We start from the raw sequence: 23,425 nt of genomic DNA, 5'->3' as shown, positions 1-23,425 counted from the left end.
TGTGTTTGAAGTGTTGCAGCACTTTTGCCAGCACGTAGTGGTGGAGCAGCAGAGGACTACTTACTGACACAACCTGCTGCAGTGGAAGGGCGAAAACATGGAGGGAAGATGACATACATTCACAGATACACATGCCACATATATGCATGTAAGCAAACGGATAAAAAGACTCACAAACAAACACATTCGCACACCCCTGCAGACCGTGAGACAGTGAGTGGTTGTTGTTGTTTTGCTCTGTAAATCCGAACCACCACACAGCTGCTGCGCTGCCGCTGCTGCTGCTGCTGCTGCTGCTGCCGCCACCGCCGCTGCCGCCGCCGCTGCTGCGCCCCTGCTGCTGCTGCTGCTGCTGCCGCTGCTGCTGCTGCTGAAGATGGCACAGGCGGCAATTCTGGGACTCATTAGCTCTTGTCTCCCTCTGCCCCTACTCCACCTCCACTATTTTCCCTCCATCTTTCCATTCCTGCTCAGGAACATTGAATGAATATAAATCTCAGAAATCTTTGTTGACCCTCTGCCAACCACATGTAAACATTAAGCCTGTGTAAGTGATCTGAGGAGCTTCAGTGTGAGCGAATGACACACTAGAGTCACTAAAGTTTGGAAACCCTTCTGGCCCCGTTTCAGTTTGAATCCTCCAGTGCTGTGTTTTAGTCTGGACAGAATGTTTGACACGTTTGGACCGATGACGATCACAACCGCTTGCTCATTGGGCCTTTTTTGGTCACATCGTAGCTGATTGGCCGAGCTCCTATGACATGATTCCCCTATAAGGAAGAAAAACAACTGGGATTAGCCTAGGCTACCAGTGTAGAACGCCATATGGACAATCAACTGTGCAGTTAATTTCTGCAATGACAATGATACAACTGCTTACATGTGTAGGAGACAGGCAATCTGCAACAATTCCCTTACTTCCTTTTACACCTGCATGTGCATGCCAAGTGTGCAAGTATGGACGCAGTATAAACTACCTTTACGAACAATTAACATATTTGTATGATGTAGCCTGAGACTTGGTTTTAAATTGAATTACAGGAAGTGTGGGATCCTGTGGTACTAGTAACTTAAAGCCTATCCCATACACCTTTTTGTTAATCTTTTCCTGAGGACCCAATCTTTTGGGAATTGCAATGTTAAATGAGTGGAGTACCCCTTTTAAGGTCAGGTTAATGGCGAGGTAGCGGCAAAAGAATGAAGAATCCTTGGCTTCTGGACACGTTTTATTATTTTTAATCGAGTTGGTGCACTTTCCCAATGTGATCCTGCCAAACATCGAGGCCTAGAAGTCACAACAGAGTCTCTGAGCAGATTAAAAAGGGAAATCAGGGGAATATCAGAAGATCAGCCTGTCACCAACATTAGAATAAGGAATGTGGAGCATCTCGTTAAGTTATACTTTAGTATAATTTGCCCAAATAACGAAATACTTCATCTTTTGGCTCATCAGCACCACATTTTCTAATATCAGGACTTTTTTTTTTATTCTTGTAATATTACGGCCGTATCAATTTTTTTTTATTCGATATTGCCTTAACAGTCCGTCATAAAAAGTAATTCTAAAACATCAGGTCCACACATTTTGAACATGAGAGGGGGTGTCCATGCAAGGCTGCTTGAATAATGGCTCTGATCACAGGGGTTTAAGTCTTCACGGTAGACGCCAAACACGGCAATGAAGAAAAAACAATTACAGTAGCTTTGTACAAGTGCCCTCCACACATGTTACGCCATACATCGTGTCCGATCTGGCCCGTGGCACCCCTATTTCACCCGCCATTACCCTCTGACTGGATAGAAGACCCCCGGGACTGTACCACTCGAGGGAGCCAAATGAAGGATAAACAGGAGTGTAGGGCAGGAAGTAGGCTGAGGAAGAAATGTGGAAACACAGGGGGCTTTTCAATTCTGAGCGCACACGCACTTACATGAAAAGGCTCGTGACGGGAGTGTGTGATCGGACTAGTGAGCTATTGTTCCTTGGGGCAGTGAAAGTGTTCACACGGTAACAAAACCTGATCGATAGACACACACCACTGCTCTGTAAAGGTTCTAGTTAAAGTAGGAGAGTGAAATAGAAACCGGTCCCTCTTCTTCTCGTCCCCATGGACACGCACACACCTGACAATCGATCATCTCACTTCCTCTCGCCATGTTTGTCCCTTTGTGACTCATTCTGTCTCTGTCAGCCGCTCTCCCTCACCACTGTGTGTGTGTGTGTGTGCGTGCGTGTGTGTGCGTGTGTGTGTGCGTCCCTCTGACACTCTTGGACCGGCCTGTGACAAAAACAAGGGCAATCACACTCCTCTGTTCTTAACATTGCACATAAACATGCGTGTGCGGGCTGAGGCATTGAGAAAGACTCACGCGTAGTCTGCTGGGAGCTGGCCTGGTTTCGCTCTCACAAGCATCCTCACACACACACACACACACACACACACACACACACACACACACACACACACACACACACACACACACACTCTTCCCACACTTCCTCTCTTGCTGTTGTGGTATCTCTGTGTTGTTGTACCACCCAAACATAGGGCATACAGTATGACGATACAAAGAGACAACATCAAAACATACTGATGCAGGCACACACACTCACACACACACACACACACACAGTATTGGCTCTGCAACTTCATTAAAGGCTGAGTGACAAGGCTTGAAAGACTGTCCAGTGCACCCACTACCCTCCAAATACACACACACACACACACAGGAGAGGACTACGGTGGCTAGCAGCCAAAGCCCCAGACTAAATCCTGAAAGATGGAGGGATTGAACAATGGGAGACCAGGGAGATGAAAGAATAAACGGAGGAGCATCCATGAAAAGATAAACTAGTGAAAGAAAGAGAGAGGGAATTGTACAGTAACTCATGATTTGGCGGCACCATGTGGTTACATGGTCCCAGTGATTGTGCAAAAAATGCCCGTAGCAGCTCACCATGCCAACGATGAAAACCATCCAGTGAACATTGCTAAAAATCGATAAATAGTTTTAAAAATGGGGTTAGAGTTCTTCTTAAAAGATTTTGCCTTTAAACAGAGAAGTAGTTTGTTTCTCTATCATTGATAAACTGCTGTTTATTTAACTGTTTCAGAAAGTGTCCGACATCTCACTCATTCACTACCCTTACTCACTATACAGGGAACTCCTCGCCAAAAGGCAAAAGTACTTCCAGACACCACTCTGCGCAGTTTCTCTCTCCGGTAATTACATCATTGTTGCAGGATTAGGACGTACAACAACAATGGCCGGTGGAAAATCGCGTGTTTTAAATGTTAATTTCATACTTTAGTATTGAAATAAAGAGCATTTAGGTAAAGAGCAGGTTGAATGACCAATGAAGAAATAAACTTGTTTCCTGCAGATTGTGCTGCGCTGCTCAAACTGCAGGAGTGTTTTAGAATCGTTCTGTGAAAATGCTGTCAAATACAAACCTCTCTTGTCTTAATCCTCACGATAATTCAGTTATTTTTGATCAGAATAAGAAGGAGTACAATTGCCAGATGTCTTGTCCTGCATCAAGTGCAATGCATGATGGTATATATTGTTGGTTAGTGGCGGATAGTTGTACCCTACTTTTCACGATGCATTTTGGGAAACAATGAGACCATTATATAGCGTATCAAAATTTCACTTAACATTCGGACAGCATGACAAAATGGCAAATTTACTAGAGAGTGAGCGGTGAGAGATTTCAGCCGAGCTGTAGATGAAAAGATGTGACAGATGGTGGGGCGACAAAAGGAGAAAGACGGGGATTTAAAGATAAATAGGAAATAGCGAGAGTGAAAGAGATCAGGGATTCCAGGTATATGTCTTCATTCAGCTAATTGTCCACATCTCAAAATGTCACAGTTTTTCTGCTCAGGAAATGGATCGCGTCACACGGATATACACACACACAGACACACGGCGAGAGGGGTCCTGCCCGGTATACGAGGGCATAAAATCTGAATCATTTCACAGATAATTTGGTCGTCACGGCGCTGCAATTGTAAGAACAACTTTCGAGGGAGAAAGAGCACAAAGAGGAGGAGGGAGAGGAGCGGAGCAAATCACCCACGGCCAATCGCTGGGTCTGAGCCAGAGCTGTGTTTGTGGGGGGGGCTCAATTAAGAAAAGAGGGATGTTTCTCATTTCCCCGTTTTCTCCAACTTCTCCGTCCCTCTTCTCCTGAGAGTCATTTGCTGTGACCCTCTGGAAAATACTGCTCTAATGGTAATAACAAGTGCAGTGGCTGGTCTGGGCTGTTTGCTTGGTCTGTGGCGATGCTGGTGGCAGCTTTTCTTTCTGAAACTGTAAAAGTAATTGAGCCATGGCAAGAAGCCTGAAGCTGCGCCACCACTGCTGCACACGGAGCTGTTCACCTGTTTATTCAGAGTTCAGTGAAGCTCGGCCCCGAACTGGAGAATTAGATGTCGTGATCGACGCCGTGACTTACATCGATGAGTCCCAGCCGCCGCTGCTACAGAGCACAGGTCGCCTGTTTGTTTAAAGTTTATAAATATTGAACATATCCCATGTTCAAATTCAACACTTTACTTTCCTGGGCCCTTCACAGCACACAATTCCACTTCAAGGGACACTGGAAGGAGCTGCAGCTTCCCCTTGTGGCAAAAGGCTGTAACTGCAGGCAAAACATTTTACACCCAAAAAAACATTAGAGAACATAGAGTTCAATAATATTTGATACAATTTTTGAACATTCTGTGTATTTTCTGTTCTGATGCACAAGTGTAGAATGTGACAGCAGTAGACATGGGTTTTAGTGGTGGTAACAGCAGGTTGGATGTCTCAAAAAGAATCTCTGATTATTTGGGTTTATCTTATTCTCCCTTCATTTAACCAGGAAGGTCCCGTTGAAATACAATCTGATATGATTCAAATTGATGAACTGTGATTGACGGTTCAACATACAGACGATTGGGAACGTGCGGTTGATCAAACAGGCAGAATAAAGTAGGCACAAGCTAAGGTGTGTGTCGTATTGAAAACGTGTGTGTCCCATTCATTATTCAGATGCTTTGAGCCGCTCACATCTGTTCAATCCTCTGGACGATGCGCACTCTCCTCTGATAGACAATAATCACTGTGTTGCCAGGAGCACGCTCACACACAGAGCTCTGGCACCCATGTCGTTCTCCAACAATGAATCCACTTGGGGTGTGGTGCGTCAAGCCCAATTCCTGCTTCTGCGTAGAAGCTATGCCGTAGCCTACGCGTAGACATGTACCTTACGCAGAGCCCTACGCCGCACCCTGACGTGCACCTCCCCAGAAATGTAGCTCCGGGTTGAGGCGATGCAGACCGCAAGAGCTGTGATTGGTCACATTTCCGGCAGACTCTGCTTCATGTTTGAATTGAGTTGAAGGAACGAACACGGACGACGTCTTAACTTTTCTTCGTTTCAGTTCTTCAAGAAAAAGTAATTGCTCTTCAACATCCAAAGACTCGATCCGCTCAGTAACACTCGCCGTTGTTCTGAAGTAAACAGAGACGCCAGAGAATTTGTAAATAAGCGCAACAGAAACGGCAAGACAATCAACCCCAGCATAGAAACTCTACCGCCACTAGCATTTCGGTGGTGTATTTGCAGCGTGACTCACATGCACCTACATGCGTACCTACGGCGTAGCTTTGACGCAGAAGCATTAATTGGGCTTTAGAACCGCCGTTTGTCATCCAGCAGCCACACACAAATCCTAATCAAAGCGCAACATACACGCACCTCCGCATGCACACACACGACTGCACACGCACAACAAACCTGTACATGCACATTGGTCCTATGTAATCTCAAGGCTCTCTGATGACACATGAAAGGCTCATTGCTGCTTCGTTGTGAATGTGGGAAAGATGCCCAAAAGTGTGTGCTCGCTCGAAATAGACAGGAGAATGGGCACGTATCGGGGTCTGTGTAGGCGCCGGCCTGTTTGTATGATAATACGCGGCCTCTTTGTGTACGTCCTGTTTACATGTGCAAGTGTGCATTCGCGTTATCTCCCATCTTGGTGTGCCCACATGTGTACGTGCGCCTGTTTCTGCGTGTGTGGAAAAGAGAGGGAGATGGAGAGAAAAGGAGGCAGTCTTCTCTGTAGTGTCAGCCTTTGATCTGTGTGTGTGTGCGCGTGCGTGCGTGCGTGTGTGTGTGTGCGCACCAACCCCTGGTGTCTTGGAGGCAGATGAAACACTGTGCCTCTATCCGGGACTCACAGAACACCCACTATCCTTCTCTCCTTCTCCTTTACTCTCCCTCGTTCTCTCTCCGCCTCTCTCTCCCCCCTCACCCCTTCTAACCACCACTCCTCACCACGGCCATTTTAAAGGCAATTCATGCAGCGCCGCGCTTTCATCTCGCTTTGCCGCATTTTAACCGGCTCCCCTGTTTTCTCAAGCCTTTTATCAGATTACAGAGGAACGGGTGAAGTGGCCTGCTGCTGTACACTGACTCACAGTCGGACGGACGCAGCGTGAAGGCGCAGGAAAGACAAGATAACGTCGGGATCCTGCATGTCTGCTGGGTCTGTGTAGCCCTGTTCAGTCGCTTCAGTAGTCTGATGTCCCACCAGCACAGCACCTTTTTCTGCAGGGACATTCACTAAAAAGCAAAATGATAATAACTTTATTCATAGAGCACTTAGTTTTCAAGACAAAGTGCAAAGTGCTGCACAACAAGAAGACAAATGTTAAAATACAGAAGAAAGGACAGAAATGACAAGGGTAAAAATAATAATTGAGATTAAAGAACAATAATAACCTGGCACCCCAAGTAGATTCAGGAATATGCCTCCGGGGAAAAAAGTATGTTTTTAGATATTTGAAAATTGTTACTAGTGCTCAGTGCCCCCTAGGAAGTGACAGCAGACCCTCACCCAAAGATCCAAAGCTGCGCAGAGGTACACAGGGAATAAAAGGATCGGAGATATAGCCTGGGGCCAGACCGTGAAGATCAATAAAAATTGAAAATCAATCCTAAAACAAACAGGGATCCAATGTAAAGTGTGATGTGATCATATCTCTAGTTAAAAGCCGAGCTGCTGAATTGTGTACAGACTTCCAGGTTTTCTGATTTCCACCAGAGAAAAGGCTGTTGCAGTAATCGAGGTGTGATTTTGATTTGAAATAATGACAAAAACAGTTTTTCATAATCTCTGGACTTTATATTAACCACTGCTCTTATATTTAAAGCAAGAAACAACGCTGACATGGAAGTATTGCTATGCTTTGCATTAATTATCTAATTTCCTGGCCCTATTAGCATAATGATATATCATGGTGATTGCATTGGGGGCATTAGGCAGCTTATTTGCCTCTTTCTTGTCTTTGCCTAAATTGATGCACCCACACATGCAGCCTATTTGTGTGTAATTATGCTGTCAGGAAATGCACGATGGCCTCACAACATGTGCTTCGATCCCCTTTGTTTGTATGGATCATTTGCGATGATGACTATCAGTGGCCTTTGGCTGCAGGATGAAGAGTAATTGTTCCCTAATGTTGTAGACCCCATGTGATATAAGCCCTTAAGCATAAATGCAGCATATTACTGCTTAAAGGCATCACAATCATTTTTGAACAAATGAAACTGTAAATCATTCGAAATGTCCGCGGCACAAATCAACATATTCCTTTACATTCTATTGACCACTTTCAGATAAGATAAGATAAACTCTATTCAACCCATGCCGGGGAAATTCACTTGTTACTGCAGCAGATAATCAGAATGAGGCCGACAAGTGACAGTATAAAAATAGAATAAAAAAGATGATAAAACAAGATAAAATACATAGAATTTGTACATATCTACATCTTTTCACTACAGATGGAAATATTACTTGTAGAGAAGTGTACTTGGGTAAAGTGCAGTGGCACAGGATGATTGCACAAGGATATATTCTGTATTTGTGCATTATATATGAGGAGATATTGAAATAGTCGTCATAAGTTTATATGTATGTGTTTAAAGTATATACACCGTTGTCAAGGCCACAGTGACAGTCTTTACATATTCATGTCATTTTTTTCATGCATCAGCCTTTGTTTATTTTATTGTTCTGTATTATAGTTTTAGACATAGTGTTCAATGTTGGGGAGGGAGATTTTGCCACAAGGTGGCGTCTTATCCAAAGATTGGCTCTTACTACAAAGTGTGGGCATTATGTTTGGTGAAGTGTGGCCAGTCTAATTATTTTTTATTCTGTATTTGTGTAATGGTTTTGTGTTGTCAATACAATGTTGCTGTGTCACTACAAATTAATGTCCAACTTTTTTATTGGGCCAATGATGTAGCAGAGCATTTACATATTTGTCTACAAATATACGAATCTCGCCGCACTTACATATTACACTTTTACAGATTGTTTACATGTACACAAATCTGATTACGCACACACTGAATACAGAATACACATCTGAGGATTATTTTACACATTTGCAAATCCTACTTTACCCACAAGGATTGAAATACAGTTACACAACACTCTACACACACACATTCAAATAAAATTGCTGCAATATTGGCCCCATACATTGTACGCTACACATTTCCATATCTTGGCAACGGAATATGAACAAAGGTGAATTTCCATCCACTATTGCTGCGTGACTTTATCTTGGGTCCCACTGGAAATAACCGGCTCCTTCTTGAGGTTCCCATGGCAGTCAACATACTGGATATTTGTGTTACAGCAGATGCTGGGAGCTCACTGTACTCACGTGTGTAACCTCGACTGTAGCGGTTTAATTGATGACCTTACCAGTGTGCCTGCCTTTAATAAAGCTCTAATTAGGAGTCCCATTAGGATCCGAGAGCCTTCCAGTTAATGGGCACTTAAATAGAAAAAGATTTAGGTCTTTGGTGGAACAATCGAAGACACTCGGCAGTGATCATGAGAGGCAAATGTCGGCTAAACTACAGTGTTCCCTTATAAAGGAACACGTCTCTGATGGGTTTGAATCATTTGTGGATGACAACAGAGCACAGAGGAACCAGCTCAATACACACACACAACACTAGTCGATAGAATCAGCTCATTGTTGGTTGTAGTCTTTATCTGGGTTTTGTTAACGGTAAGAAAAATTGCAGGATATGTAAAGAGGGCATTAATTCCAGGCATCATGTGTCATCACTTGTAATCCAGTCACGGGTGTGATTCAGATTAGGGTCACCTATGTGCATGCTGCTGTAACTGTGAGTGCTTTTCTGTAACATTCCCGGCTCAACGGCGACAGCGTACATTTCATCAAAGCCCCTTTCCCACTGGTGAAAAAACCCACTAACACCAGCTAATATCCGGCTTTTGTCTGCAATGAGAATGGATTCATCCAGCATTCACTCTTGGTTAAAATGACCCCGCAGTAGAAACAGGTTTTAATTGGCTCCGATTGGCAGTGATGGAAACGTGACACCTTAGGTGAATGGCTAATTTGGCAAAACGTCCAAGCAAACAAGGTATTAAAAACTAAGTAAAAAGTAATTTCTCTACTGGCAATGGGAAAGGAGTTGATAACCTTTTTTTAAGGGGTTGAGCGATGTTTAAATACCTGCGTATAAGAAGAGGAGCCAAAGAAGCTATTTCTTCTCTCACCACCTTTGCTTTCTTCATGTGCCATTTGTCACTCCTTGCTGATGAATTCAAGTGTTGCACACACACACACCCACACCCACACACACACACACACACACACACACACACAGTCAAACACAAATACAGAAAGTTACAAGAACAAGTACGGAACGTTTGACAGACAGGTACTGAAGCTTCAAATGATAATTGTGATGGAAATGGGAAATGGGCACTGTTACCTCCCAGCAAGAAGGTTCCCAGTTCAAAGACATGCAGATTGGTGCAGGTTAATTGGAGACTCTAAATTGACCTTAGGTGTGAAAGTGTGCATGAAACGCTGTGTGCGTGTGTTTGGCCCTGCGATGGGCTGGCTCCTGCTCCCCAATGGACCTTTAAGTGGTATAGAAAGTGGATGGATGGATTCTGTATGCCAGATGCATCGGAGAGACTGGGCAGATGAGCTGTACGGACAGTAACTACTTATATTGCCACTCCCAAATCTGCGCTGTCTTTCCAAAAAGGCGTATTATAAGCTTTCAAAGTCTTAAGGTGGTCCTGTACCATTAGATTTTATGTGGAGCTAATCTATTGCACAAATATCGATAAACTTTGGCTCTTCTCTATCTGTCTCCAAGAGCGCCAGAGCCCAGTCTCGCAGATATTCTGTACCCACCTCCAGTTATTACTCCATAATACTAATGTCTTCTTGTCTCTCTCTCTTGTCTCTTTATACCCAGGCTTCCTCAGCACTGGTGACCAGTCTGCAAAGGGAAACTACGGCCTGCTGGACCAGATCCAGGCGCTGCGCTGGCTCAATGAGAACATCGGCCACTTCGGCGGAGACCCGGAGAGGATAACCATCTTCGGCTCCGGAGCGGGGGCGTCCTGCGTCAACCTCCTCATCCTCTCGCACCACTCAGAGGGTAATTGAAGACCCTGTGTTATTTGCTTGTTCTGGTACAGCATCCATTTATGTTCATCCGTCTCCTCAACCATCTATTTGCATTTTTGTCCTTTCTGTATCTTTATATTATGAAAACTCCAAACGCCATTTTCAAACCAAACCAATCACTGTCCACACAAGCGTTTTGTCTCTATATCAGTTGTAATCCCCGTCTATACTAACATGCCTGAAAATGTGTAACACCGGACCACCCACGTACATTTGACATGCGCGTGCCGATGTACACAGGAAGCCTTTGGTTGTTGGTCGCAGATTGCTCTAATAATTGATCATCTCCTACAGCAGTACAGTATTTCCAGACTTCTCCATTTAAGCGGCTCTAAAACTCCGGAGAAGCGTGGACGCCAGGCGTATCTGTAGCGTTGATGCTTTTTCAAACTAAAAGGTAGTAATGTGGCTGTAGCCTCAATGTTTTACTAATCTCTACCTACAGAGCATTATTTGTTCTTTATATTTGCTGGAAACTGATGGCGATGCTTGACTTATTCAATGTCGATCATGTATTTGCTGTTGGAATTACTTTTGTTCGTCTCCTTTGGCCATGGTGGGATCCATGGTCAGATGGAAACTCAGCTAGCAGCATCCAGTTTAGAATTCATTAGGTCCTGACACTTGTATGCTCAAGGTAAAACACTGCTCATCGGTTGAGCTGTGGCGTGGCCAACGAGTGTGTCCAGATTTCATCCAGTTTGATATCTATGGAGGATAAATGACACTGGAGCTCCCACATTACCGCACATTACCTGACTTGACAAGCGCTCCTGGCTCTGTTAACGGTCCACTGCTCTGCAGCAGAGAGGTTTTATCCCACATCTATCTGACCTAATGCTCTCCATTATCAACAACACACCCTGAGGGGCTAAGTGTTAACATTGCACCACCAAAGGAGAAGAGGCCTGTGGTCCAGTCGACTTTGATCTGAATTGAGATCAGTGTGGCTGACGACCCGCAGCCAAATGGTCGCGCACTCGCCGCCTTTGATCACGCTGTTCTTGAAGCTGTCCTCCTCCGATCGCATCTTCTCTGTTCTCCGCGACGCTCGACGACTCCCACTCACTATCTCTCTCCTCTTTTCATCTTCCATCTCACACACGCACAAACCGCAACGGACAGCAACAGGGAAGAAATGGTGGGTGAAAAGAAAGAGAGATTAGAGGGAGTATGTTCACAGAACCGCACATCTATTTCAATCACCGCTCGGTCTGTGCGGGTGTGTGTGTGTGTGTGTGTGTGTCTGAAGCACCAAGCAGACGTCTGACACGTCTCTAATTTTGACTCATTCTGTCCGCATGGATGTGCCATGAAGACAAATATGTGTCGTCAAAGCTTGAGTGAGCATCTGTCCACTGCCATCTCACAGTGTCCATATAATACAACCTCTATAATTAAACTGATGTCTGTTAACCCTTCTTTTTAACCTAGGCCCACCCAACCTTTATCCCCTGATTGGTTAAATCCCCCCTAGGACCCCTCTGGTTATATAGTTAGTATGACATTGGCCATAAATTGCTTTGGACTTGTACGTGCAAAGAGCAAATAAAAATATAAAAATAAACATTTTTACAAAAGGACTACAACGTTGACAATATTAGCCCATCTTGAATGAAGTAGGCAAAGTTGTTCTATAGAGTGGAATGGGAATGGCTTCAATCTGCATTCATTCCCAGGTCAAATGACTCTGCAGTTGACACAGGTTTTGATTTGCTCCGGCTCTGATCGGCGCCGATGGAAAGATGCCATCCAGTTGAACGCGCTGAATTGGCAAGACAGCGAGGGGAGAGAATGCCCCAGTTTCTGACACATTCAAGACGTTGAACATGACGCACCGGGGGGGGACGAAAGCAAACTTCTCAAGTGGCAATAGGAAAGGAGTCTATCGCCCTTTTTTAGCAGGTTTATCTGTGTTTAGATAACCTGCGTATACCAGCTAATTTTGGTGTCAAAGAGATATTATCCAGCCATTCACCCCTGTTTCCAGTCAATATGCTAAGCCAGGCTAATAAGCCCCCAGCTCCAGCCTCAAAAGCCGTTTCAGACATGAACTTCGGAAAATGTTTGGAAAATGTAGTCCGGATCAGAGTTCAGGTCAGCCGCGTCCAGGAGAAGTTGGAAAATGTCCGAAAATTCCACGTGAGCTCACTCTGTCATTTTACGTCCAGAGCAACTGATTCGTACATTTGCGTTCTCATAGTGCTTAAGTGTGTGTCTGAAAGCAGCTATACTTAAAGTGCAGACGTGAAAGCAGTATCAAATCTCGCATCTATCTATAAGTGCGTGAAGAAGTGTATTCTTTACAATGCGCCACTTTCAGATAAGTTATTTTATTTTCACTTGACCGGACATGTTGCAGACTGGCTCTGTCCAAGAAAATCTGGGCTTACTTTTAGATGGCGACAAAGAACGAAACTGTTCTGGTTGAATCCTTAATCTTTCAGAGGAAAACATGAGCAGCAGAGGAACCGTAACAGAAACCTTGTATTAACCCCCTTGTCTTCTGTCACTGACACCCACCCCCCTCTGCTGCCGGTCCACTCAAATGCCTCTGCTTTGTCATCACCCCGTCATCATCGTCTTCGTCTTCGTCATCATCATCTAACGGTGTAACATCAGCCCACTAGACGTCGCCTGTCTGTCATGCAACCCCCCCCCCCACCCCCCACCCTCTCCCCCATCAGGTAAGGAGTCTGTCATCTGCACCCGCAAGGGACACCGATCATGTCAACAACACAGCATCACAAATCAAGCCCGACAGCAGACATGTGCAGGATGGAAATGGCAGACAGGATGGAGTGAGGGACTGTAAAATTATGCTGATATGATGGAGGGTGGGGGATAAGAGAGGGGACTTCGGTATCCGGGGTATCTAATGTTTAGGGAAACACGAGGAGAGGAGGGAGGAAGGGAAAGGTTGAGGTTTGCTGAGGTAACGCTGGAGAAAGAGAAAAGAAAACTCTCTGACCTGGTATATCCGAACAGAGAAGTAGCCAAGTAGAGGAAGGTATTGAGCAGGGAAGGCAAGAGGCACTTGTACAAAGAAACTTATTTTGAATGAAATAATACCCAGCTGCCACTTCTCTGTGTCTGTCTCAGTGCAGATATGTAGGTATAGCTGTTTCCGAGCTACTTCTTACTGTAATTGATTTCCCAGGGAAAGGGGGGCTCTGCGGCTCTGCTTAATAATTAACTGACCAATCTTGAGCCCAGGAGAGGGTAGGGAAAGAAAAAAGGAGCGCATGCAGAAACGAGTCAGGCAGCCGGCCCCTTGGCGGCCCGCTTGAGTGGTTCAAACAGCTCAGGACACGCAGAACTAAGGAGGCAGAGAAAAAGAGACACCAAGAGAAGCAGACAAACAGCTGAGCGAGCGCTGAGGAAAGAAAGGAAAGGAAAAGTGGTCTTTCAAAATCTCAGCTATAAGCTTACTCCCTGCCTCCATTTTTCTGAGTTACAGCACCATCGCAGGCTCTTATCTGTGATGTTTTCTGTAGTTCCATTCCTGATCTGCCAGTTTTGCTCGCACATCAAATCATCTCGCTGCATCCTTTCTCACTGACGTTCAGTCAAACAGCTTTACATGTCGTTACATCCTGCCTGCAAAAAGGCAAAAAAAATGATATCACAAACATTTTTTTCCATAAATTATTGCGACATTAGAATAATTTAGCTTCTTTTCCATCCGTCCTTTTTAGGTCTGTTTCACAGGGCCATAGCCCAGAGTGGAACGGCCATCTCCAGCTGGTCTGTCAACTACCAGCCCCTCAAGTACACCAAGATCCTGGCCCGGAAGGTGGGCTGCACCTACACAGAGACGGCCGACCTGGTCGACTGCCTGAGACGCAAGAACTTCAGGGAGCTGGTGGACCAGGACATCCAGCCAGCCCGCTACCACATTGCCTTTGGCCCCGTGGTGGATGGCGACGTGGTGCCCGACGATCCTGAGATCCTCATGCAGCAGGTGAGGGAACATGACAATATTACTGCAGTGTTATGGTTTTTTTTTTCCTCTCTATATTCAAGACGCGGTCTTTCAGTTGGAGAGCAGGACTTATTGATTTTTGCGTTCAGATTTTGTAACGCTCTCGCTCAAAACCCTGCGCTCGCATTCCAATATACCCCGTTTGAGTTTAGATTTCCTGTGCTGCAGCTTCAGCTCTTTTCCTCGAGCTTACTCTGCATCTTAGCTTGAGTGAGACGTCTGCCCTCGGATTTCTCCTATGTACGTACTCCTTTTATTGTACGATTTCCTCTTGGAACCTTATATATTTGTCGAAGAAATTCAATGAAGTCCGATTTCTAAAAAAGGAAGGGAGGGAAAAGGACTCCGTAAAGGAGGCACCAAGCGTCACCGTAAAGTTCTTCGTGATAACATCCAGGGAATCACCAAGCCCACCATCTGCTGCCTGGCTCGCGTTGAGCGGTTTCCTGGAGAATGTGATCGGTGAGGCTGTCACCTACACCGAGCCCACCAAGGGGAGGTGGTGTATACTCTGAAGAGACAGGGCTTCACTCTGTATGGCTTCGATGGTTAAACTCATTTACCAGGAGCTCAACAACACAACAACACAATTGTGGGAAATTGGGAAATTCTGACGGACTTGTTGCACAAATAAAATCCGAGAGCGGAAGAAAAAAACAGAGGGGAGGCTTTTTTCGCGTGCCTCGAGGAGAAGAGCTGAAGCTGGAGGAATTCCGAGCAAAAGCAGGATAAATCAGAGTCAAGGTATTGAAATAAATAAGTTCTGCTCTCAAGCTGAAAGACCCCGCTCTTAAATAAAGAGAAGAGAAACTCCCATACAGAGTGTGAGCATGAGTTATGCTCTGGTGGGGACATTTACCAGCTGCTGTGATCTCCTGCAAAAACACCATGAAAAACGACTGTGGTCATGTACACAGGCCTGTGATGCACAACCTTTTTGCTTGGGATCCTTCAATACAAGTATACCGTCACCAGGGGGTGCAAGTGCACAATGCTGGGAGCAGTTCTATCAGAGAGTGAATAACTTGAAGATGTCTGGATGGGTAGACGTTTTTCAAATAATGGAAAAAAAGATAAGAAATAGTCCAAACTACTTTGTACAGGAGAATTTCATTGTATCTTTTCTTCCTTATTTCCCACATCATCTTCCGTGTGACTTTTGCAGATACTTTATTACCTTATGTTTTCAAGGGACCAAACTCAGTGGCTCCCCAAGACAGTTGAGGATCTGTGAGAAATAATTCGACGTGAGCATTTGAGGGCCAAAAAATTGAAGCCCGTCCCAAACAGACCTGTTTAATTGACACTGTGAAGAACTCCATGCTGAAATGCTGTAGCCAAAACCCTGAAGAACGTTGTTTAGAGCTTCTCTTTGAGGTACTTATCCTCGTGTGATGATGGAGGCTAGTATTAAAAAATAAACCCATGTCTTATTCATGCAAAGAGATGATACGATGCAGGTTAACATTTCCTGGCATGAATATCACATAAAGCTCAGCATCATCTGTGGCTGTAGGGAAGTTAGATTTTTGATTATCTAAAAAAAAAGCTGATAACACCTGGGAAAGCAATTTCAGCACTTTTTCCCCTTATTGCACCACCAGGGGGAGTTCCTCAACTACGACATCCTCATAGGAGTGAACCAAGGTGAGGGGCTGAAGTTCGTCGATGACAGCGAGGACAACGATGGCATCTCAGCCGCGGCGTTCGACTACACCATCTCGAACTTCGTCGATAACCTCTACGGATACCCTGAAGGTCTGGAACGCCAACTGTGTTTGTTTATTTTTTATGTATAGCTGTACAGGTGAACTGTATTGGTTACTCACAAATTTTACTATAATAAATATATTCGCTAAGTCCTGGGGTGGAGGAATTAATCAAACATTTTACTTGAGTAAAAGTGAAAATAAATAGCCAAATATATAGAATGCACTCTAGTAAAAGTAGAACATTAACTTTAATACCTGAGTAAAAGTAAGTAAGTACTTGCTTTTAAATGTACTTAAAAGTATGTGCAGAGTGTAAGCTGTTCCCTAAAGCAATGGTCTACCGCATCATTACGGCTGAGTCTCGTTGAAGGAGGCGGGGTCTACTGTTACCTGTTCACTCTGATTGGTGGATCGGTGGATCAGCCTGATCAGTGGATCCATTCGCCTTTAGTTTTAGAAAAGATAAATGTAAACATGTAACGCGATGCACTGTAAAAATGTCATGCACTAGAAAGTGGAGATATTTGCAGTGGAGTAAAAGTGAGAACCACCCAAAAATAAATCCACTCAAGCAAAGTACATATAAATATAGTTTACATTAATATATGCTCTCAACAAATATACATCTACAGCAGCTCCCCGTGGAAATGAAGGTCTTGAAAACATTGTGTGGGCCAAGAATACGACGACATACAAACGTGAGCCCGGAGAACGAATCAACGCAGACAAGCACACTGAAGACGCCGCATGTCATTGAGATTATCTGTCACCGCGGTGGGTCTGCGTTGTGGCCTTTCAGGCTCTGTGGGAATTACTGCTGTCACTCATCATCCCCCAGGCAGCCAGCTCCCAATCACAGTGCTGTTGTTCCTCACAGATCAACCTGCAGAGCCCTCACAGCGGGCCACAGTCAAAATACAGGCACATTTGGATAACGCAGTCACGCTCCATCTCAAGTGCCCCGTCACTCATTCTGGACTCTGAGAGGCACATCCTCTGTTTTCGTCTTTCCTCTTTTTCTATCCCGCACACATACAGCACATGCAAACACACCCACCACTGATATACTGTTCTCTTTCAGTCATTCCAATTAATTAGCGGGTACACGCAGGTTGTTTAAACATGGTGTCCCTTTTCCTCTCCCACATCTTATCCTCCAGGCAAAGACATCCTGAGGGAGACCATTAAGTTCATGTACACCGACTGGGCGGACAGGGACAACGGCGACATGCGGAGGAAGACCCTCCTCGCTCTGTTTACAGACCACCAGTGGGTGGCGCCGGCTGTGGCCACCGCCAAGCTCCACGCTGAGTTTCAGTCCCCGGTTTACTTTTACACATTCTACCACCACTGCCAGACGGAGACGCGACCCGAGTGGGCCGACGCCGCCCATGGAGATGAGATACCGTACGTGTTCGGTGTGCCCATGATCGGCGCCACGGATCTGTTCCCGTGCAACTTCTCGAAGAATGACGTCATGTTGAGTGCCGTGGTCATGACATACTGGACCAACTTTGCCAAGACTGGGTAGGCCTTGCTGATCTTTTTATTTCAAATTGATATCTTTTTAATTTCTTTTTGCTCTGTGGTGCTGCTAGTAGAGTTCAAGTGTGTGTTAATAAAGATGCACGCTATAGCTGTTTTCAGACATGAACTCCGGGAGAACTCCGCATTCAGGCAAGGGGAGGTGCAGCAGGCGGAGGATGTAAAGTATGAATTCCCCTGCTTAGATCATGTGTTTTTGTTTACAACACATCAACAACAGTGTCAGCTCTTATCACCAAAAGCTCACGGTGACGTCTTTGTCTGTGTCTTCTACGCACCTCTTTTTTTTCCAGTTTTGCAATCGAAAAGTCATCAACTTGTAGCTTTCGGTGAATCCCTCCGGAGAATTTCCTGCTGTTTTATCACACAGGCTCATTCTGAAATTCTCTGGAGTTTTTATTTGGGGGCTGGGGTGATACATTTGCGTTCTCACATGCAGAGAATGTCTGGAGGATCTCCAGAGTTCAGTGCATGTCTGAAAGCAGCTTCTGATGGGGGGCTGATTTCTCTAGTAGAGTTGTGAAAAGCTTAAATTGGACAGTCTTGTTTAAATCTACACAGTGAAGAAATCCTTAAACCAGATTGATTAAGATCTTGACTTGAAATCTATAACTGAGATTCTGCCTCTGTCGTCCACTAGGGATCCCAACCTGCCAGTCCCGCAGGACACCAAGTTCATTCACACCAAGCCCAACCGCTTTGAGGAGGTCATCTGGACCAAGTTCAACTCAAAGGACAAGCAATACCTCCACATAGGCTTAAAACCTCGTGTTAGAGACAACTACAGGGCCAACAAGGTGGCCTTCTGGCTGGAATTAGTTCCCCACCTCCACAGTCTACATGAGGTGCTCTTCCCCACCACTACCCGCTCACCGGCAGGCCCTCGCGGCAATAACGGACCCTGGTCCAGGACACCGGGCCCTCGCACCACCACCCGTAACCCCTACCCTACATTCCCCTCTGAACTGGAGCCAGAGGGCTCTGAGCGTCCACACCAGGACCTCTTCCCTGGAGACATGAGGGACTATTCCACTGAGCTTAGCGTGACAGTCGCCGTGGGTGCATCGCTCCTCTTCCTCAACATCTTGGCCTTCGCCGCCCTTTACTACAAGCGCGACAAGCGACACGAGATGCGACGCCACCGGCTGTCTCCCCAGCGGGGCGGCCCTGCCAACGACCTCGCTCACAGTCAGGAGGAGGAGATCATGTCCCTACAGATGAAGCACTCGGAGCACGACGCGCACCACGACATGGAACCTCTCCGGCCCCACGACATCCTGCGACCCGCCTGCCCGCCCGACTACACACTGGCACTACGCCGGGCCCCGGATGACGTGCCACTGATGACGCCCAACACCATCACCATGATCCCCAGCACCATCACCAGCATGCAGCCTCTTCATGCCTTCAACACCTTCCCCTCCACTGGCCACAACAACACCCTGCCCCACCCCCACTCCACAACCAGGGTATAGTAGGGACTGCCCTGACACAGCACCACCCGAGGACCAGTAAGACTGGCTGTGCTACTGATCCAGGAGGGAGGCCTCTAGATGTGGGCCTCTCTGCTCTCTTATGCTCTTACTCCTCATGTGCTGTCAAACTTAGCAGCTCCCTCCACTGGCGCCGCGGGGAGAAGCAACTGAACTGCACGGCAGCAGATGACCAGTTGGGGGCGGTTTAGATCTTTTACAGATACTGTTTTCAAAGGAAGTCTGCTGTTTCCAGACTGAAGCCCTCTGACATTTGTCAAAGGGACATGTGCTTTTACTTTAGTGTCAATTCTTTTTTCTCTCACTGGTGTTTTACGTGCATATATCGTTCTCTTTTTCTACATCTGTGTCTTATCCCTGCTTTTGTTCCTCTCATTCAACATGCGATTCTCTCTCCCCCCTTTGCTCTACTGTACTGAGCTGTAGGAGGGGACATTGAGTGCATACAGTTGGCATAAAGCTATGAAAAGACAGATATCTGATATTTTGTTCTACCAGCATTCTTGGTGCCAAGTATGTACTTCTGTGTTTGCGTTCTCATCAAGGGAGGGAAAAAAAACTAACCTAAAGAAAATTCTTGACTATTCCCATTTACTGTCAACTAACAGATGCTGTGTGTTCTCATGACAAAGTGCCAAACTGGCCCTCGATTGTGTTTTTATTTTATTTTAATTTTTTTTCAATCATTTGTTTAATCGTTGTTTCTTGTGGAACGAATTTTTTCTGAAAATATAGATATAGAGAAATGATATTATATATAGTTATATATAAATGTGTACAAAGGAGAAAGTATATAAAAGGGGTTTTCTCAGCGGGGATCTATGCATGAATTATTTTTAAAGATGACGGCGGGGGATAGGACACTGTATCTGTCAATGCACGTTTCCCAAATCTACTCAAAAATCACACCGGTCCGCTTTGGATATCAGTCTGTTTAACCTCACAGAATGAGAGCATCACAGAAAATCCTGAAGTAAGTCCCAAAAAAAAAAAAGAAAGAAGAAAATCCACCTCCTCACCTCCCAGCAATCATTTCTTCTTAAAGAAAGAGTCATTCCTGCAAATCTCAGAAGATGTTAGAGTCAAAGCAACAACTGTGAACACATTCTTCCGTTCCTTCTTTCCTTCATAATCTCATGGAGGGGAATTTCTCTAAACCGGGAGAGCAATGCACCAACAGCTATCCCATCATGCAACTGTAGCTACTTCCTCTGTCCATCTGCTTTTTTCTTTTCTACTCGAGTTTGCAGATCTGTTGTTGAAGCCGGCGTGATCGACATTATTTTTGTATTTCAGCGAACGTGAGAAACAAAGCGGAGACCGACAGCCCCCCTTGCGCTTTTACATGCACCTTCCTTCTCCTGTCTGCGCCCCTGATTCCAGCACATGCATATTCTCTTTTGTGTGTGTGTGTGTGTGTGTGTGTGTGTGTGTGTGTGTGTGTGTGTGTGTGTGTGTGTGTGTGTGTGTGTGTGTGTGTGTGTGTGTGTGTGTGTGTGATCAGAGCTCCTTCACATTGGCATAGGTGCAACCTAATTAGACAGCGAGGAGATAGAAAGGCAGACAGGCTGGAGGATGATCCCCACGGTAAAAAACTTCGACTCCAGAATGAGCTCCTTCCCGCTGCCTCCCCTCTCTCCCTCCATCTCTTCCTCCCTCCCTCCCCTCCCCTCATCAGGACTCTAGCTCTGTACATCACGACTGACGCTCCACGACCACGTGATCGCCCGCAACTACCCCACTGCGACCACGAAACTCCAAGACACCTGACTTCACTGTGTCAGCGCCGCGCCACACGCCATTGTGTTGGCTCACGGGGCGAGTTGAGTTTTCGTGAGCTCACCGGTTGTAAATGAGAACTCCTAAGCACACTGAGGGTAACCGGTGGGCCTTCATAGCCGCTGCAGGATGAAAACGGGGCTCAGGTCTCCGACACAGGGTAAAAGCAACACACATGATAACGGATGTTTCTGATTCCTCTCTTTTTTTGGGGGGGGGAGGGGGGTAAGGATCTCAAATAACACTGGAAAATGGGTGATTAATACAGTAAGTTAGCTGAACTGATGTGCTGGTATTTGAGCCCACAGGAAACCAATGATAGCTTCCACCCAGTACGAGAGAAGTTAGTCACCAGTGTTGTCTTGTGTTTGTTTGTTTTCTATGATATTACTGCCTAACAGGGTGGTGTGGGAGAGATGTATACAGTGCCCGGCTGCTCTTGTCAAGAGTTTTTGTAAAAGGGAAAAATGTGCACAATGTTAAACACAAGACAACTGCCTCGGGTGTGTCACAGGCAGTGCTCTGGAACAGACGACGGGACAGCGGCGCAAGGCAAGGTGCACGCTGTGGGGACGAGACATTGGGAGGAGATTGGATACAGACTCTCAGCCTTAAATGTATCAGTTAATCAATATCGGAAGAACGAAAGGAGAGGAGGAAGGAAGCAAGTGAGGAAGTTCAAAGGCATGGTCATCTTTCTACCCGCAAAGTTTGCCACATCGCTACTCAGTCTGACGGCGGATCTGTGGGATCAGATCCACGTGAACCCTTTTGTACTCGCCCCGGGGCGTTGTGAAGAAAACCTCGCCACAGCACGGCCACGACGACACGGCTGGAGGTGGAAACCAGGTGTTCAGTTTGGTCCGTTTCAATTCCTTTGTCTATTTTCTAAAGCAACACTCGAGGGCGCTATTTCGGCAGATTCACCACAGGGCTGCCCAACAGGAAACAGGAAGAAAAAAAGAAACCAAACCGGGTGGCAGGACAGAGACACACAACATCTGGTGGAGGATCCAAACTGTACATTTTTAAGTGTAAGAATCAAACAGACAAAATATTTGTAAATATTAAGTTTCTTGTTTGTTTTTCGTTTTCTTTTTGAGTGAATGAATGAAATGCTTATTTTGTGACGACAAAAGACAACAGGTGCAGTTTGCAAAAAAACTAAAAAGAAAAGGCCTCAAGCTCGAGGCTTCAGAGAAGTTGGTGAGTAGAAGTTGCTTACCACCAATCGCTGTTCATTTAGTCATATTTTCTTCACGCTATCTTGTTCTCACATTGCCCATCATGACGTGGGCATTCTGTAGCATCATCAGACACTGTAGCAGATTTCCCCCCCACCCCATGACAGAGGGCCTGATGCTGTAGTTAGCATTAGCTGTTTTCCAATTAATATTACTATTACTAAATTTTAAACATGCAACTAAATTATGTGGTTTGCGATCATCGAAGCCTCAACTCGTCTTGTTTCCCCCCCTCATAATTTTGCATCGCTTTGTTTCTCAACGATCCACCCACTCCTGATGAACATGTGCTGCGTGATTGCTGTGACATCCAGAGGCTAAAATACTGAGGAAAGCCAGCTTTGCCTTTTGCCAGCTCACTAATGTAATGGCCAGTGTCACGGTCAGGACTTTTTAAAAAGCGGTCAGTTAAATGTCAGCTCACTTCACATGTAGCAATGTTTACATGTTGCCACTCAATCACCTGTGGGACAGACATGAGGGCTTTGATACCATTAGATGCCTCATATCCTCATCGAGCGACGCCATCACACATGCCGCCCAGCGTCTCCCTTCCACACACTGTGTTGCGATGTGTTTATGGAGGTTGTGTTGCTCTTACACTGACGCGATGTAGCAGAAAAGAGTCTCGTGTTCCAATTGGTTGAGGGACGGACATTGTTTCATAGTGGATCTGGTCGTATGTATGTGGACACACGCTGGGCCTAAGTAGCCCTGAGGCTCGCACATCGCCAGAGCTGCGTTCGTCCAACTGAAACCGCTTCAGTGAAACGTGGCGACTTCCGGCACGTCAGTGACGTTACTTCCAGATCCCGTGTCACGTCAGTGATGCACGAAAGCACATGGTAAACAACTCACAATGACAAACGCAAACACGTAAATCCTCAGCTTGCGAAGTTGCACCTGTTGTCTTGTTTTTAAATTCTTTGTTGAATTCAGAAACCCAAGACTTGAGATGAAGAAAATGTTAAATAATGGAGTTCAAGAAAAAAAGATGATTATTAAAAAAAGTACAGTAAAACTATATAAATAAATGAGGTGATGATATTTCTGTTTACTTTAGAAGTTATTATACACTGTATGCTGTGATTCTGATCTGGGAAACATTAAAGACATTCATAGCCAGAC

At 45.5% G+C, this 23,425-nt stretch overlaps 1 protein-coding gene across 3 annotated transcripts in view; it reads left to right on the top strand.

Annotated features, from left to right (window-relative positions):
* The window catches only part of nlgn2a (neuroligin 2a), a 170,314-nt gene extending 146,890 nt beyond the window's left edge, over positions 1–23,424 (top strand). For 2 of the 3 annotated variants that reach the window (XM_035148837.2, XM_035148836.2), the window contains 5 exons: positions 10,325–10,510; positions 14,238–14,503; positions 16,129–16,282; positions 17,397–17,763; positions 18,422–23,424. In XM_035148837.2, the coding sequence (XP_035004728.1) occupies positions 10,325–10,510; positions 14,238–14,503; positions 16,129–16,282; positions 17,397–17,763; positions 18,422–19,256 (1,808 nt within the window). In that variant the 3' untranslated portion in view covers positions 19,257–23,424. The remainder of the gene's footprint in view (positions 1–10,324; positions 10,511–14,237; positions 14,504–16,128; positions 16,283–17,396; positions 17,764–18,421) is intronic. The other variant, XM_047338781.1, reaches the window with a different exon arrangement.
* The last annotated feature ends 1 nt before the right edge of the window (position 23,425 follows it).

This window comes from Hippoglossus stenolepis, chromosome 23 (assembly GCF_022539355.2).
Source record: "Hippoglossus stenolepis isolate QCI-W04-F060 chromosome 23, HSTE1.2, whole genome shotgun sequence".
In the NCBI taxonomy this organism is placed as follows: domain Eukaryota; kingdom Metazoa; phylum Chordata; class Actinopteri; order Pleuronectiformes; family Pleuronectidae; genus Hippoglossus; species Hippoglossus stenolepis.
This window is presented reverse-complemented; position numbering and strand designations above follow the sequence as displayed.